Raw genomic sequence first — 19,312 nt, forward strand, 5'->3', positions numbered from 1 at the left:
GGTCAACAAGGCTTCTCGCTAGACAGACACCTTGAGACTGCAGGAGCCAGTGAATGCTTTCCACAACAGCTTCTCCGTGCATCCCTTCGTCACAAGCCACCTGAACAACGACTCTTCCACGGTGTGGTAACGTGACGGCGCCGTTTATGACACGAAGAGACACTCGGAAATGGCTGGGGTCCGCATCAGCTGCTGTGGCGTTTGTGATCAAGAACGTGACTAGGCATCCTCGAGTATAAAATATAGCACGTGCTCCCTGAGAAAATCCATGCCGATAATCAGATCTCGAGAGCACTGACGGAGAACGCCCAAACTGGCAAGAAACGTGCAACCGCAGGCTTGTACTTGCATCGTGAACATACCGAGTGGTATGAAGATATGCCCGCCAGCTGTACGAATTGGCGTAAGGTGCCAAGGCGCCATTACTCTCTTCAGCAGGACAGCCCATTTTCGGTAATTCTTGAATAGTCAACATCAGTGTCCACTAAAACTGACTTCGCGCCCATCTAGTAAAACAGAAATATCGAGGGAAGCTCTTGCCTAGTCAGCCGGTAAAGTCGTCATTGTAGTATAGTCGGTATCGTCAGTCCGCGTAGGTTGGAGGCCTAGGGCATGACCAGTCTGAGCGGCCTTGCCAGCGAAGGTCACTGTGGCTAGTTTTCTTGACGTGGGCTAGGCTACCAGCCCTGCACCACGCCCGAGTAGATGCGATGGTTAGGCGAGAACCGCCGTGAGGAAGCAGAACGTCAGTGGTGCAGTGATGTTGATCCGCGCTGCGGGGCAACAAAATCCGTGATTTCCGGAGGCCGCTATCCAAATCTAGTAGGCGGACAGTTTGCCGAAAAACGCCAAAGCCTCAGCTCTCGATTAGTGCACTGTTGGTAGATGTGCCTAGCTCCGCGATAGTGAAAGCAAGGACCACGTCGGTTGGGGGCCCACCACTTGTCTGATTTGTGATGAAGGCGAAAATTCTGCAAGCCTGTATGCCCAGATTTCGGTACACGTTAAAATACCCCAGTTGGTCTAATTTTCTGGAGCCCTCCACTACGGCGTCTCCCATAATCATATGATGGTTTTGGGACGTTAAATCCGACATATTATTCAATCATCAATACAAGCTTCCTATTACAGCATATTTCCACGCGCGTTTCTGATTTTCACTTTTGTTTCATTTGATTTTTTCCCACAAAGCTTTCCAGCAATGCCGAGCTCAAACTGCGCCTCAATAATTCATATGGTTCTTGATTATTGAACATAGTTTTTTTCAAGATTGCGGGCAATATGCGAACAGTCGAGATTATTCCAGTGCTTGCGCGACGACAAATGATAAGGTTGGAATATTTGAGAGCACTGGTATAAATACTGACCCATTTCACCTCTTGGCAGTTGATCGACGGCCGGCGCTCTCTTCCTCGCCATCAGTGCCAGAATGCATAGCTGTAACCTGAGTTTATGTTTAACGGCCACAAGTTCGGCTGAATAGGTAGTTTCGTTTTTGGACAAGCCGTTTCTGCTTCGTCAGCGTCTCGACCCCTTGGCAATGTAATATCCCAGTATTATTGGGGGACAAAAGTGTAATTGCTTTAATGCGTCAGATCATGTCATTATCATAAGGGGTTAGTGATTTCAATCTGGTCACACATTAAAAAAGTCGCATACTTTAAGCGCCTATTCCCCCAATACGACGTATTTGTTGCATATCAAGTTCAAAAATGTTTCACTTGCATGTAACTTCGTTGACGAATGAATGCTATGCACAACACAGAATGCAGCCATATGCGGAAGCTTCTTATGCAAGCTACGTTCAAGTAGATCGATTGTATTGTAGTTATCCACACTTTGAACTTCTCGAGTAAGACCTTACAATAAAATTTATGCACTAAGTGCTTGAAGTACGAACTATGAATAGCATATTGCCATCGTGTTGAACTCCTAAAGAAGAAGCTTAAGGGTTTCCATTTTTCATTTTATTTTCACTTTTCGATGACTGAGAAGCTGATACAACACGCGTGCATATAATGAATTGAGATATGAGTCAGACTTTTTTCTAGTTCGCTTAAGGCTGTATTTCTGCAATAATGACTTCTGCATCAACGGGATACGCGTAAAGACTTACTCCTAACACTCATACGAGGAGAGATCCAGTGTTCTGTGTCTGCTGTTTCTTCAATATAAGTTCATGCTACCTTGATGTAGCAGCATTGACGTATTTGTCTGGAAGTGAGTGCATATAAAGCAAGTGCGAACCAATGCAACACTGAACTTGGATGCATGTACGTGTATCGGTGCCAGCTGACAGAAAAAAATGAGGCTCTACTTCCTTCATTCCCTGTTCACATATGTATTCTTGTTCGCAATAAGTGGTGAGTGATTTGTACGCTATATAGGTTAATACTTTGTCATGTTATACCCTAGGAGTTTTATTTGCACGCTCTGTTGGAGAAATGTGGTAAAAAAATTGGCTGGAATCTACATGTTACACTGTAAATGTCGTCGAAAGACGATTGTCTTGTGTCGGGAGAGAGTGAACGAAACGATTATTTGATGTTCTGCGCAAGAAAACCGGTGAATGGTATTTTGAAGGCGCTGCATTAGAGTGCCTCGAGCGTGTAACGAAGGTGAACAAGCGCATCTAGGCACGTTAGGCTTTGAGCGCCATCTGGCAGTTATCTTTGAAAACGAAGGCGTGTGTGCCTACGGAGAAAGATGCGCGCCGGTCACGGAGGTGATAAGGTGTAGAATGCAAAGCGACGGGCAGGTGCTACCACCGTGCCGTCGTAGCAAAGCGTTGGAAACACCTTCTTGAGCATCGCGTTGCACTGTCAGCGCAGTGCGTTAAACGCTACAGTCCTAAGAGTTACTTGTGTGTGCCTCTTCTGTATAAAGGCAGATATAAAAAACATAGACATGTTGTTATGGCGCCTCAGATATGCACAATATTTGCTTTTTTTAATTGAAAATCACACAACGATAAACGCTAAACCTTGAGCGAAAATGGTGGGCGCTTCGGATGGGGTTGCCCGTTTGGCGCCGTTTGAGGAATCGTTAGGGCGGACAAACAGACAAACGTACAGATGGACAGAGAGACAGACCAAAATTGTTTCGTCGAAGGTCCCCCAAAAAAGACTATCGTATTTCATAACAGAATAATATGGAATACCAAGACTCTGGTCGTTGTAAAGTTAGAGGACAATTGAGCTTCGCGTTTAAAAGCGAAGGTGATTGCAAAACGTAATGTGAACGGGGCACGTAAAGTGAACGGGGCACAGTAACACCTATAAGCCAGATATCGGGTGTCAGAATTCTGTTATACCACCTTGCACAAGTGCGGTTGCAAAGTAAGCTCGGCGATATAGTTCTTCCCTTTTCGAATCAACTATAGACCCACTACGCGTTTGTTACGTAACACGCTAGGCTGCAGACCTGATTTTGATGGTGGTTTAGCTGTAAATGATGTTTGAGTGTTTCTGAGCGTTTTGTAATGACTGGGCCTTCAAACAACCCTGATGTGCACTTGTTGAAATGTCAGCCCTCTGTGCCACTTCCAACAGCGTAATAATTGCGCGCTACCTTTTTCTGTAAATACAGAAAACCCCAAAAATATGAAAAACATCCCGTGACGGCACTTAGACCCATGAAAACAAAGCAGTGCCCGCGAATAATCTTACTGAAAGCATCCACTTTGCCTTTTTTTCATCGCCAGAGAGAGCGTTTCGCATATTATCAAGGGTACTGGCCCGGTGTCAACAATGTGTCTCAGTGTGCAAGACTTTCTTCCGCTTTATTGTAAGTCGCAATCAACATCTCATGGTCAAATGTTTTCAGTGCTAAAGCAGCAGGAGGACTGTTCTGATTAGATCAGTTAGAGTGCAACTGTATAAGATCAAGGCGACACTTTTATGCGAACGTGAAGTGGTAGATGGAGCGAGCTGTGTTTTAACGCGACAGCCTTAAAAAGCTCGTTTTACAGAAAGTGTGGCGTCAGCGTCGTTGGTCGAAGGCGAAAAATTGTCATCTTATGCGTGACCGAACGATCGAGAACAATGCCCTTAGAATAAATAAATGACAAAAATTCCTGGAGCAGAGGGGGGCCAAACCAGGGTTGCTGCAGTCCGAGTGGAGATCGAACCTGGGTCGTTTGCATGACAAGCGAATGTTCTACCACATGGCCACACCTCATATTTTTGCTTTATTCCCTGTTCACAGGCGCCTACATCAAACCACAAGCACAACAAAAACAATCAGTTACAGCCCGACACAAACTAAAATTCCCTAAGTGCTGCCGAGGGCTCTACCCTCGACAACCTCTTAGGTACAATCTCCTGAGTTCTCAACAAACTTGACCATACATTCACAGAAACACATTCGTGCAGACCGTGCATTCTGGTCCCAATAAAAACACGCCATACGGCCCCGCGATAAACAGTGGAGGCCACATAACATAATCAAATCGAAACGCATTCCCTATTCGTCCTCTATTGGCAGAAATCTTATACCATGTGGATTAAAATGTAATTGATTCTTTAACGTCCTTTGAAATACAACCGAAAAATATGCTCCCTCCCAACAATGTAAGAAAACATGGTGTATGGTTTCCGGTTTTTCACAGATAAAGCAATTTTTCTCCCAAGGTGGTTGTGACAGATAATGTACCTTTGTGAAGCTCTGTTTGTGAAAACAGTGAAATGAACTTGCTCTGCTTGAAAATGCAGTGAAAGTAGCTTTCATGCTTCACAAACACACGGGTTCTTTATATATGCTTGACAAAGGGACATGAAATATTGCAGTAATAATGCGTGCTACTGACGCCAATTGCTAATGGGCGTCAGAATATGTGATCATCATAATGGCTCTATGGTTGTAAGCCGGTAACCCACTACAAAAGGCGCGCACACTACTGTGCCCATTCCCTTAAGGCTACATAGGGGATGAATAGCAAACTGGAAAATATTTCATAAACTAAGTGTTTGAAGTATGGCCTAGTAACAGGACGTGACTGTCACAAGAGAAGAGAGAAGAAACATTTACTGATATGAAAGCTAGTTTTTATGGTTATGGTGGGTGGTGCCCTTGTTCCACTGCTCCGCTGGATACTGTGACTCACCGATTGATCAAAGGTCGCCGGCTGGCTTTTTATTTCCAGTTACATGAGCCCCCCCCCCCTCCCACGATCAATTCAGGGAAACGCTATTCAACAGAGGCGAGATGGCAGCCTCCGGGCGTTGTGTGCACTATTGTAATGTGCCCCAATGTCGGTGTTGCTTCGCACCACGGACATGTGTCGCTGTATCTGTAAGAATACACTCTGTGTAATCTGTGTGAACGTCGAAAAAGGTTTGTTTGTAGGTGACGCCAGTCCCGTGCTTCTCCCTTCTTAATGTTAGGATGAGAGGGGAGGGGGATTTAGTATGTCTACCTAGTCTTTAAAGTTTAAGGATTTATCTTGGCACACCAGGTGTCGAAGTGTCCTCTTGAAAGGTGTGGTCTGCAACTTGGTCTGTAATGCCTCGAGCCAAACGGTCCACCAGTTAAGTCCTCTCAACCCCTGAGTGCACCGGGCACCAGGTCACACCATAATCTATTGTGATAGTCGTCCCCAGTATGCGTAATGCGCAGACCGGTAAGACTCCACCAAGGAAAAGACGGCAGGCGTCCTTTGAGTCCGCCAGAATAAATGCCGTTTCACCCTTGGCCAACGCAGCACGTATGGCCACAGCTATGACCGCGGCTTCGGCCGTTGCACTAGCGAATTGACACTGCAGTGGTTGTTCGCCGCTGATTAGTCACAACTTCAGCGAAAACAGAGGCCATATTTGTGTTTCTATTGTGGGCACTAACGTCTGTACACTACGCTCTACCATCATCCCACCATGTGTGTAAAGTGGCCACCCGGGCGCATTTCCGTGTCGCATGATGTACCGGGTGCATGTGGCGGGGGATCGGGGCCACGTGCACCCTCTCTCGGATCTCAGATGACAGTAACGTGGTCCAATGCCCGCAGAACGGTGGTCATAGTGGGTATTGCAGTATCTGTAAGACTGAACGGCCCTGAGGAGTCCTGCTCAGTCACTCACACTGAACCATTACCATAGCGACTGCATATTCTTCGTACGTGTTTTCCATGCCCAATTAATGCAGCTGCATCGTGTTTGTGTTGTCAGGTAGGTCGCGTGTTGCTCTACTGGCGATTCTGATTGGTTTGTCTACTTCCTTTGATTTCATGACGCTACGCCGTCTGGAAGGAAGAGGAAGCAAGAAAAGTGAGAAAGGCAGGGAGGTTAACCAAAAAGACATCCGGTTGGCTACCCAACACTGGGGGATTCAGGAAGGGGACAAAAAAGTTGAAAAGAGGAAAGAGAAGAAAAGTAAGTAGGGGAGAGACCAACAGTAAATTCACTGCAACGTGTAGACCTCTACCACAAGTCAAAGGCGTTCACACAAACACGTCTTCCTCAAGAAACACAAGAGGGTTTTCACTGCCTTGTGGGCTGTCGAGGAATGTGGACGGGGCTAGAAAAAATGTCCTTTCCGTAGATGTCATGCACTGTAGCACGCTGCAAAGCTTCGGAGCATAACAGAAATCGGCAACGTGAAAGTTCGGCCTATGGTCGCTACAGGTTGTAACGGCACTGTAGGCGTCATTTCTGATGTGGATCGTAGTCTGAAAAGGCTGGGTAATGCGACTAATGACAAAAGTGCGTACTAATTGCATCGTTTCTGCTTCAGTCATGCCCTCTCGGCTACGGGCAACCCTGCGAATAAGCCCCGTAACGCTCCGGACCGTGCGTCTGAGCACAGAGTGTTGCGCTCACGCTGCCAATTTCCTGTATGTGCATTCTAAGTATGCGCCGTTGGGGTACCCACTTGATAGGCTCTCCCTGCAGAGTGAGCTGCAGCTTCGGATACCTGGCTGCACGGGTATGTCTGGGTGTGATGTGAATGCACGCCGATTTGTCTAGAGTGTACTTCATACCTGCTTGTTTATGTGACCTTCAATGGTGTTGATGGCTCGTGTAAGTGTATCTTTTTGGTGGCCGTGTGATCTCTTGAATTCTCAGAGCGTAATATGATCCGCATATATGGTGCACCAAAGGTCTTGGGCCTTCTGCATGTCTAGTGCCATTTTACGTAGCTCGATGTTGAAGAGCATTGGGGACAATATGAATCCTTGAGGCGTAACTTTATCCGGTAGGTGATACGGCACAGAGCACGCTGAGCTGAGTCCTTTTCGCCCCGTGTGGTCGGTAAAAAATCATGAACATAGTGAAAAACCCTCTACCCACAACTGACGCCGCATAATTCCTTTGGTATTTCGGTTTGAGAGACGTTATCGAAGGCCTTTTCGACGTCGAGTGCAAGTACAATTTTATCCATACTACCTGGTGGAGGGTTGAGAACCTCATCTCTCAGAAGAAGGAATACGTCCTGTGCAGGGATTCCTTTGCAGAAGCGAAACATACAGTGAGGAAGGCATTTGTCTTCGAAGTAAGATTCACGTCGGGTTAGTATGGCACGCTTGAAAAGCTTGCACATGCGCGACGTGAGCGATGTGGGTCTCAAATTATTGAGCTCACGTGTTTTTTCTGGTTTTGGTATGAACACAATATTTGCAGCCTTACATTCAATTAGCAGTCTCCCACCAGCTTTGTAGACTGTATCATTGAAAAACAAATTGGCAGATCCTACGTACCGTGGGAATTAATGATATTCAAAGCACAAATGAGGAAGGTTGTTATCTCACTCTAAAATCAGCATAACGTTAGCAGGTGGAGATATTTTAAGCCGTATATGACTTTCATGTCATGATTATCATGTTTGGACGTGTCGTTTACGTTCATCGTTCATTCACATCCCGTAATGTCAAACTTGGTACAAGTAAAGCTAGCGAAACGGTGATGAGCGCTTTATGAACGGCCCAATATACTCCTACGTAACGTCGACGCACGCGCACGCTGGCTGCAGCGACGCTAAGATAGCACAACGCGCAGCCCTCTATATAGCCTGACGCCAGGTGCGACCGGAGCGACCAGCGTCCGTCGGCGTGGCCCGGTGGCAACCGGCGCGAAATATGACATGCTGCATTTCGCGCCGATGACGTTATTCAGACAGCAACACGTCTGCCTTCTTGACGAAGGGACACCAGACGCGCATGCGTCAAACTAAGGCAACGTGGGGCGCGCCTGCAAATCGGCGCCTGGCGTGGCATCGCCGGCGTGATTTGACGAAATAAACGCCGGCACGGACGTGCGCCGCGCCAGTGTGTGTCGGCGCCTTGAGTGTGGCATCTCATGATTATCATGTTTGTACCAGGAGGACGCTCTAGGTGCCGACCAGTGCGAACGCGCGAAGATCGGCTCCTGCTTTCAAGAATGCGTTCCTGGGGTATTCACGAATTTGTCGCCAAGTTTTTAGTCACATCTTGTGCCTAAGTTCTCAAGAAATCAGCAGATACCACCTTTGTGCAGGTGAGTGGACTTTTAAACCGTTTTTGAGACATTTTTACACGGCAACGCCACCGGGGGATTCAAGCCTAACCAAGGAGGCGATTGTCGCCGATGCGCCAGCCCGGCGCCAACGCGACTCAACGCTCTGCGCGTTCCAGGATCTGCAACTGAGAATGAAATACCAAGTAGATGGAGAGGACGTCTCTCCAGAGGATTGCACGGAAGACATGGGTTGGAAGGAAGCCGAAACGAGACGCTCAAGGAATAAGCAAGCCGCGGTTGGCGTTCCTGCTGCCAAGGGTTCGACCAAGGCTGGCGTTGCGGGAGACGCTCGAGCCAGTCGTAGTAGGTATGACACCAAGCATACAATCGTGCGAGCTGGACGCATGCCGCCACTACCCAAGGACTTCAGCAAAATTGTGCTACGACCACGTGGAGGATTAAATATCTCGTGAATTGGCACCGGAGCCGTGTCAGACGCGATAGTACTGGCGGCCGGCATCAAAGAGAAAGAGGCCATGCAGGACATCATCTGTTCCAACTTGCAGCAGAACATTATGGTGGCAAGCACTCCGGACCAAGACAGAGCTTCAAGATACCTCAAGGTCAAGCAAATTGACATTGGAGGCAAAGTTTTCGAGGTTAGCGCGTACGCCGCGGCACCCCATGATACTTGTAAAGGAGTGATTCGCGGGATCCCCGTAAGCGATACTCAGGACATTTTGACCCGAAAGATTGTAAACGCGAACAACCCGCTCGCGCTGCAGGCGAAGAGAATCAAGGACACCGGGACAATCATCATAGCGTTCGATGGACACAAGGTGCCCAGATTCGTGAGATATGGACCTTCACTTTTGCAGTGCTCCCTCTACCGCAAGAACATCGATATTTGTTACGTCTGTGGAAAGCTGGGACATCGGTCTGACGTCTGTCCGAACCCAGCTGAAACAATCTGCAGAGGCTGCGAGATCGAGAACCCAGATAGCCTGCACCAGTGCAATCCAAGATGCAGGCTGTGCGACGGTCACCATACCACGGCAGACAAGGAGTGCAAGAACAGGTTCTTAGTGCCATACGTCGTCAGACGCAGACGTTGGGAAAGATCGCGAGCAGCCGCAGAAGCCCGAGACGCATCAATCACATCGAGTCCAGCTACAATGACAAGCAGCTTATTCCAGCCTACGGGACCCAGAGCATCCAGACTACACAAGAACAGGAAAGGCGGCCCCACTCCAGGGAGAGGTCGCGTTCCAGAAGAGGTTCTAGACCCAAGGCCCGCTCCCAATCACGGGGGTGCTCGAGTTCTCAAGGTCACCATCAGGGCCGGGATCAGCCTGGGCGGCACCCGAATGGCCAGCTGCCTGGCGTTCAGTTCGAGATCACGGCTTCATACCCGGGGAGGACGCCTGCAGTTACATCGAAAGGCAGCTGGGCTGAGCGAGTGCGCAACGGCGGGGCAGAGGTGATGACAGGTAAGCTGCCAAAGCATGATAGAATTGCACAGCTAGAGCAAGAAAACGCGAGACTTACAAAATCGAATGAGAGGCTATCAGCTGAGTTAAAGGAAATAAAAATTCTTCTCACTAAGCTAACCAGCGCGCAATCTTCACAGCCAATGCCTCAGCCAGTTGATGTCCCTGTGGGTGAAAACGTGGGGGACTCGAGAACCACGAAAAAGAGGGCAGTCATGGCAGAACACGTGGAAGCCAGCCAAACGACCATGTCAGATATGAAAGAGGTGTTTGACACGCTCAGCCAAGTAGTAGCCAATCTTAGCGAGCAGATGGGTAGGCTACAATCTAGCGTGGTGGCACTGGAAGAGCATATGACTTTGCGCATCACAAAGGTCGAAGCATATCTGCACAACACAGCAAGGCCTCCTCATGCACCAAGCTCACCCCTTCGGCCACCAATACTAGTGGTACCAAACCTGTCGGCAGGTGCAGCATCAGGCTCTGGCCGCCCATGTAATAACCATGATGGCAGCGCTACGTGAAGCATTTCGTATCTGGCAATGGAACTGTAGAGGTTACCTTAAAAAGAAGGCAACCCTGCAGCAGTATATCAGGAGCAGCCAAGAAAAGCCTCATATTATATTATTACAAGAGACCCTTTCACCGCAAGCAACGTTGCCTGGACTTGGGACGTTAAACCCCACAAATCCATCAACGTTGCCTGGATTCCGGCCTGTAATAGGCGATACCGAAGGGAGGGGAGTCTGCACCTTCGTATGCAACAAACTAACGCACGTAACCCACGACCTCAAGATAGAAGCAGGCCGGTTGCAACACGTCTTGGTAGAGATCGTGCCGGGTACCAGCAACCGTCAGAGCATTTTCATTCTGAATATATACAGCAGTCCAAAGGAACAAAAGCAAGGGTTCAAGACGGTTCTAAAGAAAGCTGTTAATATCGCCGGGGAATGTCCACTCGTCATAGCAGGTGATTTCAACGCCCCTCATCATACATGGGGTTACAAGTACAACACTGGGAAAAGAAATCGACTTTGGCAAAGTGCCAGTGAACTTGATCTCACCCTAATCACAGACCTCAGCCTACCAACAAGGCTTGGTACATCTTGCTGCAGGGATTCCACCCCTGACCTTATATTTGTAAGGAACATCAAGAAGGCCCAGTGGATGAACCTTGCTGTAGACCTAGGGAGTGACCACTGCATTCTTGCCACTACCTTCTCCGTGGAGCGTAAAAAGCAAAGAGAATTCCACTTCACAGACTGGGAAAAGTTCAGGAAGATAAGGATGAAAAGGGAAGAAGATGGCCACAGACAAGGCTTGGAGCAGTGGGTCAAACAGATTAAAGATGACATCAAATCCGTCTTCTCCGCCATTACCACAGATTTTCCGGATGAAAGAATGGATAGCCGGCTCGCTCATCTTCTTGAGGCAAAGCAAGCACTACTGAACCGTTGGAAGGGTCAGCGCCTGAACCGAAGACTGAGGAAGAAGATATCTGAGGTAAACAGATCAGTCGAGGAACATTGTCGTGCACTATCGAGGCAGCAATGGGACAAAATCTGCAACTCCGTCGATGGTCAGATGCGCAATGGCAAGACATGGAATATGTTAAAGCATCTCCTCAACGAAAACACCACCAAAACAAATCAAAGGCATGATATCGCTCGAATTTTGCATAAAGAGATAGGGCGCTCTTCAGAACAGCAAGTTGTCCAGCAGCTCGTGCATAAATACCTCCCTATCAAAAGAGGATTGGCACAACCAAGTAGACAGTACCAGGGCACGCAAAATCCAGGTCTTGAGGGCGACTTTAACATCGAGGAGATCAGAAGAGCCTTCCATGATCTCAACGGCAGGTCGGCCCCTGGCCCGGACGGTATATCAAACAAGGCCCTGCGTAACCTTGATGACGATTCAATTGAAACCCTGAGGGATATGATCAATTCAGCATGGAAAGAAGGCAGGGTGCCAGAGCAGTGGAAGCTGGCCAGCACGATCCTTATTCCTAAGCCAGGAAAGCCCCCTAATTTGGACAACATGAGGCCAATATCCTTGACATCATGTATCGGCAAGGTCGCAGAACATGCCATACTGCACAGGATAAACAAGTACTTGGAAGATAACGACATATATACACACAATATGGTTGGATTCAGGGCAGGGCTATCCACACAAGATGCATTGAAGCTTATCAAACACCAGGTCATTGACAATGAAACCAGAGACGTGAGAGCCATTCTGTGCCTAGATCTAGAAAAAGCGTTTGACAACATCCACCACTCATTCATACTCGAAGCAATTTCCAAGCTTGGTCTAGGGAAAGCCTTCTATGACTACGTATGGTCCTTTCCTACAGATCGGAAAGCCGTGATGAAGATTGCAGATATCGAGACCGCAGCAATCGAACTAGAAGCAAGCGGCACGCCCCAAGGGGCAGTGATTTCACCAATGCTGTTCAACATTGCCATGATTCGATTGTCAAAGAAATTATCGAGCATTGAAGGATTGAAGCACAGCATCTACGCAGATGACATTATCATCTGGTGCACAGGTGGAAGCGAGGGGCAGATTGAGAGCGCTCTGCAAGAGGCGATTGACACCGTAGAAGACTACCTTCGCCCTTCCGGGCTCAAGTGCTCCTCGAGTAAGTCAGAACTTTTGCTTTATCGGACTGCACGCCGGGGACCGAAGCCCAGGGGATGGAAGCCGTTAAACCAGATAGATATCCACCTCCGTGCAAATCAAGGGGATGCCATCCAGAGGGTCGACTCCATCAAAGTCCTGGGAATGCTGATAGAGTCTACCGGCGCCAACAGCAAATCTATAGCCAAGTTAACTCGGAAAACAGACAGTGCGGTGCACCTCATACGCAGAGTGGCCAACAAAAGAAATGGGATCAAGGAAGACAACCTCATCAGGTTGATGCATGCGTTTGTTCTAAGTCACTTCACATACGAGGCAGCAATGCACAACTGGTCAAGAGCAGAGTCCGAGACACTGAATGTGTTCCTCAGGAAAGTTATCAAGAAGGTCCTGGGCCTGCCCATACATACCAGCACCGAGCGTCTGCTTGAGCTTGGCATACACAACACGCTCGAAGAAATAGCAGAAGCCCAAGAGAGAGCACAGTTTGCAAGGTTATCTACTACAAGGTCGGGGAGAATGATCCTGCAGGAGTTGGGCCAACACCCAATAGCAATCAGACGCAATTACAATGACATCCCTGACAACATCAGGGAGACTATCACGGTATCTCCTATACCGAGAAACATGATCCGGAACACAACGTCGGAAGAAGAGTAGCGAGGGCCAGGACTATACTTCGTCAAGTCTCAAACGAGGAACGAGGGGTCGTATTTGTTGACGCGGCTTCCTACGCCAATGGGAAAGCGTTTGTGGCAGTGGTAGTCGATGGGGCTGGCCATGTCGTCAACTCAGCGACGGTCAGGACGAAAGATCCAATCATTGCGGAACAAGTGGCCATCGCCTTAGCCCTCAAGAGGGATAACATTGAAGTCGTCTACAGTGATTCCATGGCAGCACAACGGGCGTTCGCCAAGGGGACGGTCTGTGAACAAACGCTGAAAATACTGCAAGGCAAGAACATAACACATCATTTTCTGAGTTGGTTCCCAGCTCACCTTGGACAAATCAACGATTCCCCTCCCAATCTCAACGAAGCAGCACACGAGGCGGTGCGAGAACTCTCCAACCGCGCCTCCCCGGGGATGCGTTCTACCGGTGAAGGTGATAACTGGGAAATTCTTACAACATATAACGAGCTCGCTAAACATTTCTACCTGTCTTGAAGGATTTTCCCTCCACCTCACAAAAATCTAACCCGGCCCCAAGCACTCACATTAAGGCTTTTGCAAATGCGGGTGTACCCTACTTTGAAAATGTTACACATCATGTACCCTGACCTATACCCAAGTAATCTTTGTCCACATTGTGGGGAAATAGCTTCATTAGAACAAATGCTCTGGCAGTGCACCAAATTCGCTCATTTATCGCACATCACCTCTGCCAGATGGGAGGCGGCAATCCGCAGCTCATCCTTGGCAGATCAGCTCTGGGCTGTCCACCAAGCCCGCGAGGCGGCTGAGGAGCTTGGCATCTCAGTCCCCACGTGGGAGCTGCCCGCAACACAGTGATCTGTGTTTGCGAGGACCGAATAAAAGTTTATCCAATCCAATCCATGTTTGTACCAGTCACATACCTTCGTCGTCTATTCACGTGATGTAATGCCAAATTTATCATTTGTAAAGCTAGTGAAACGGCCGCGAGTGCATCATGAGTGTGTCATGTAGTCATGTTGTTACATGACGCGCATGTCATGATTATGATGTTTGGACGTGTCGTTTACTTATTTCATCCGTTCGCGCCACGTAATACCAAGTTCGGTACATGTGAAACTAGCGAAACGGCCGCGAGCCCATCTTGAGCGTAGCATGTAGTTGATTGCACCCGTCACATACCATCGTCATCCATCCACGTCCCGCAATACTGAATTTGGTACAGGTGAAGCTATTGAAATGACCACGAACGCATCATGACCGTGCCATGTAGGCATGTTGTTACACGACACGCATCTCATAATTATCATGTTTCCACCAGTCATACATATATACGTCATCCATGCATGTCCCGTAATACTAAGTTTGGTATATGCGAAGCTAGCGAACGGGCGCGAGCGCATCATGAGCGTGGCGTGTAGTGATGTTGTTACATGACACGCATGTCGTGATTTTTATGTTAGGGTCTGTCGGTTGTGTTCGCCATGCAGTCATGTCATACGATACCAGTTCGCAAACTTGTCATCTGAACAAAACCGCCGCAAGAACAGCGAGACCCCGAAATTTAAATTATTATATTCATGACATACATGTGACGATTTTGAGGTTATGACTAGTCACTAATGCTCATCATACAGTCATGTTATGCCATACTAATTTTGGTATCGATACGACTATTGAAACGGCCAGGAGAACTAAATGTCGTAAGCGGCTAGATAGATAGATTGATAGATAGATAGATAGAAAAATAGATAGATAGATAGATAAAAAGATAAATAGATAGATAGATAGAAAGATAGATAGATAGATAGATAGATATAAAGATAGATAGATAGATAGATAGATAGATACGCTTAAAGACACAAAAGTTTGCAAATAAATGCTTGACATAGCTTTTTTAGTGTAGTGTCACTGAGGTTGCGTAGCATAGCGTTCGTGACTTGATCCGTTATGGGTGCTGTGTTCTCCGTGAAAGTATCCATCTAGGCTGCTGCATAGAGCTCGGGGAATATGATCGGGGCATCCAAGCTAGAGTTATCCTTTCCCTGATATTATTGCGAAACGGGTAAGGCTGTCTGCTCCTGCCAGGTGTAGAAGTTTTTGATGTGTTCGATAAGTTCCACCTCCGAGCCTTGGTATTTGACAATAACTCATCGCATGACATTTGCTGTCTCAGTGCACGTGCTGGTTAGGTCTAACATGCAGTGAAAAATGGCCCAAGTTTTCTTTGTCCAAAGAGTTCCGCCGAGAGAGTCGCAGAAAGTGTGCCAGTTTTGGGTATTTAGCCCTTTTGCATACTTGTTAGCCTTTTCCGCTAGCACAGCTATTGTGCGTCTTAGTTGGTGATTGTGACACTGCGGTTTCCAGAAATTTGTGAGGCTTATTCGAGCATCCCAGAGGTGAGAAAAATGGCTGTCTATTGCCAGTGTTTTCGGTGTGGTCTGAATCCACCTTGGGAATCAACATACTTGCACAGTGCAAGACTACGAGTAGTTATGACGTAACTACAGAAGAAGAGACAAGGACAGAAAGAGCGCTGCGGTCTCTTCTTCTGTAGTTACGTCGTAACTACTTGTAGTCTTGCGCTGTGCAAATATGTTGATTCCCATTAACCAACTAGCCCAATCACCTCTTTTATCGAATCCCTTTTGTTGTGGCAGCGTGGATTTCCCAAAGGAACGTTGTCCAACTTTGTGTAGTGGCTGGTGGCGAGGAGGCAACTAGTTGCTGGCATTCTTTGAACTTCTGCCAATCTGTGAGTTGGGCTTCCCCTAGAGGTTGTCGAACCTTGGCATTGTTTATAGATATAAATAGGAGGTGATTATCACTACCTAGTGTCTCCTCCTGGTAACGCCAAGTTACACCTTCTCAATGTTGAGAAAGGTAAGGTCAGGCATGGTGGGTTGTGCAATGCTGTTCTCCATTCGCATTCGGGTAGGAATGCTTGGCTGTGTTATAGCAAGAGTTTCTGGGACTGGGTCTCGCTTAGTAGGTTGAAAACCTGAATTGTGTCTCGGTCATGCTCCCATTGATAATGCCAGACATGGAAGCGCCTGAGGAAAATTAAGCGATTTTTCGTTGAGATGAACGTAGACACTAGTTTTAGAATTGCAGAGAAATGGGTTGTATGATCTCGAGAGGGACTCTATACGTTAGTTATGAGGCATTTAGGGCGCCCCTTCTTGACTGTCCAGTTTGTAACCATTTGATGTTAGATTTCTGCCCCAGATGCTTTGGTGATAGTAATGGCTAGGTCTTTTCGGACCAATGTTGCAACTTCTGGAAAGTCTGGACTGTTCTAAAAGCAGAAATGCTGAATGGGCATTTTACACTTTTCCGCTCTCTGAAGGCAAATTAGGTCAGATGGGTTGAAGGCTGCCTGGTGGGTGGTGGTGAAAACATTTAATAACCATTAAATGGTTACAGAGAGGTGATTGGGTTGGGGCCTTATTGGCCTCCTACCCTCACAGCACTAGGTGGAACCCCTATTCCGGGGCTCCATTGGCAAGCAACGCCGCTCGCGCACGTTGAACCAGAGCCTCTTGGGCCTTCAGGTCTTGACAGCCGAGCAGGGCCGCCTCCCAGTCCTCTCTCGTGGGATTGGGGTTGGGGGGGATAGATGGATTAGACTGGCACGCCCAGACGATGTGAAAGGTGTCAGCCACCTCACCACAGAACTGGCACGTGCCATCAAAGGATGAATTGAAATGTTTTAGCACCGCCGGGCACAGTACAGTATTGGTAAACAGTTTTAAAAGGAGGCGCTCGTCAGCGCGATGCAGTCCCTTACAAGGGTCTGGATAGCGCCGGTGCTCCTCCTTGTAGTAATTGGTAATATCTTTGAATGAAAGGGCCGAATTGTCTGATTGCGAGTAGGCTTCCAAAGACAGGGAGATAGCCCGGGAAGAGAGTGCGCGGGCGGCCTGATCGGCCTGTTCGTTACCCCTGAGTCCTTGGTGACCGGGTGCCCAAACCAGATTTCGCGGAGTTGGATTAACGTATCGGCAGCTAGGTTCCAGTATGCGCTGAGCAAGCGGTGAAGCCCACCCTAGCTGATAGTTCCGACAGGCCCCTCGTGAGTCGGTGATGATATGTTTAGAAGAGGGATAGGTGAGAGCCAGAGCGATGGCAACCTCCTCCGCGTGTGTTGCGCTGTAGGCTTTGAAAGTGAGCCCGTTTACGGTGTTTGCGTTGTGTATGACTGCGGCAGTATACCACCCCCCATGGTGCGGGCCGGCAACGTCCACGTAGCACACGTGTTCCTCTTGACCAAAGTGTCGCTGCAACGCTTCCGCGCGCGCCTGGCGGCGACCACTGTGGTTTTCTTTGGACATAATGCGGGGAAGGGGTCGGACCCGGAGGGCGCGTCTCCAAGGTTCTGGCACTCTCACCCTTTCCTCAATATAGTAATCGTGTTTGATGTGTATTCGGTCCAAGAGGCGGCGACCGGAATGGGTCTGTGCAAGGCGCGTGTATTGGTTAACGAGGTGGGCTTCTCGAAGTTCCCGGTAGGTATTCACCACGCCTAGGGCCAGAAGTCTCTGGTTGGACGTGGTGATAGGGAGGTCGAGAGCCCGCTTGATAACTTTACGGTGAATGACCTCGAGTTGATCATCCTCGTGTTTGCGTAGGTGCAAGTAGGGAGTCGAGTAGAGTATTCTACTCGTTACGAAAGCATGGGCAAGCCGCATTGCATCCCTGCTTCGTAATCCGCCCCGCTTGTTGGAGACCCGGCGGACCATACGGCCCACCTGGTCTCCCACCGTGCGAAGTTTGGCTATTGTGGTGTCGGCCTTGCGTTGGTGGTGTATGAAGAGGCCAAGGACGCGGATCTCCTTGGCCTCACGGATCGGTCCCGAGGGAAGACTGATATGGAGCTGAGTTGTGTCCTGAGGGGAGGGACGTACGTGCACAAATTCTGACTTAGCCGGGGCACACTGATGTCCGCAGTAGGTTGCGTAGTCGTCGACTACAGTCGCTGCTGCTTGCAGGCATGACTCCATGTGACCCAGGTTACCTTGCGTGGCCCAGATCGTGATATCATCCGCGTAAAGAGCGTGATGTATCCCTGGTAAAGAAGCCAATTTGGGGGGAAGATGAAGCATGGCTATATTAAATAGGAGAGGAGAGAGGACCGCGCCTTGAGGAGTTCCCCTCGAGCCGATGACGTAAGGCCCATGTTCCTCATCTTGTATGCGTATGTAGGCTCGACGGTCTGTAAGAAACTGTCTAACATAATTGAATGTTTTATAACCACAGTTGGTCTGACTGAGGTGGTCAAGGATTACCTCATGCTTCACGTTGTCGAATGCTCCTTTAAGATCCAAGGCCAGGACTACCTTGTCATTGTGGGGGCATTCAACAGGATCTAATATGTCATGGTGGAGCTGTAGAAGTATATCCTGGGCTGACTTCTGAGGGCGGAATCCAAACATGGTGTCCGCAAAAGTGTGCTGTGTTTCTAGAAACTCGGAGAGTCTGTCGCGCACCATCGTTTCCATCAGCTTGCCGACACAAGACGTGAGGGAGATGGGGCGAAGGTTCTCCACGTCAATAGGTTTACCTGCCTTCGGGATGAAGGTCACGAGAGCTGATTTCCATTCAAGAGGGAGAGGAGTTTCTCCGTCCCAAATGCTATTGATGTATTTGAGGAGCGTGGCGTAGGCTGCGTCGGGAAGATTGGCCAACAGTTTGACCGTAACCTGGTCACGCCCTGGTGCAGTGCCACGCTTCATCTTGCGTAAGGCCGCCTGGAGGTCGTGGAGCTGGAACGGGGTGTCCAACTGCGTGTTCTTTTTGCCTGCGTAGGAGTATGCGGCCATCCGGGGGTCCTTGGTGGTGCACAGGTATCGGTCCCTGAGCGTGTTTGCCAGCTGTGTTGTCGTTCCTGTAAAGTTGTGCATGACCTTATGTAAGTGACGTTGAGTTTCCGTGCGTGTTTGTGTTGGATCGATGAGAGCGCGAAACAGGCGCCACGTGTTGCGACCAGACATCTGGCGTGCAGCCGTGTTGCACCTGTCCACCCAGTTAGTGTCGGCTAGCTGAGCAGCATATTCCGCAGCTTGCTCCGTGAGTTCTAGGATGCGTTTCTTGAGGC

At 48.7% G+C, this 19,312-nt stretch overlaps 1 protein-coding gene across 1 annotated transcript in view; it reads left to right on the plus strand.

Annotated features, from left to right (window-relative positions):
* Positions 1-2,038: 2,038 nt before the first annotated feature.
* The window catches only part of LOC142767803 (uncharacterized), a 150,033-nt gene continuing 132,759 nt past the window's right edge, over positions 2,039-19,312 (plus strand). Inside the window, exon 1 of the mRNA XM_075870044.1 lies at positions 2,039-2,363. Coding sequence (XP_075726159.1) covers positions 2,306-2,363 — 58 coding nt within the window. The 5' untranslated portion in view covers positions 2,039-2,305. The remainder of the gene's footprint in view (positions 2,364-19,312) is intronic.

This window comes from Rhipicephalus microplus, chromosome 7 (genome assembly GCF_043290135.1).
Source record: "Rhipicephalus microplus isolate Deutch F79 chromosome 7, USDA_Rmic, whole genome shotgun sequence".
Lineage (NCBI taxonomy): Eukaryota > Metazoa > Arthropoda > Arachnida > Ixodida > Ixodidae > Rhipicephalus > Rhipicephalus microplus.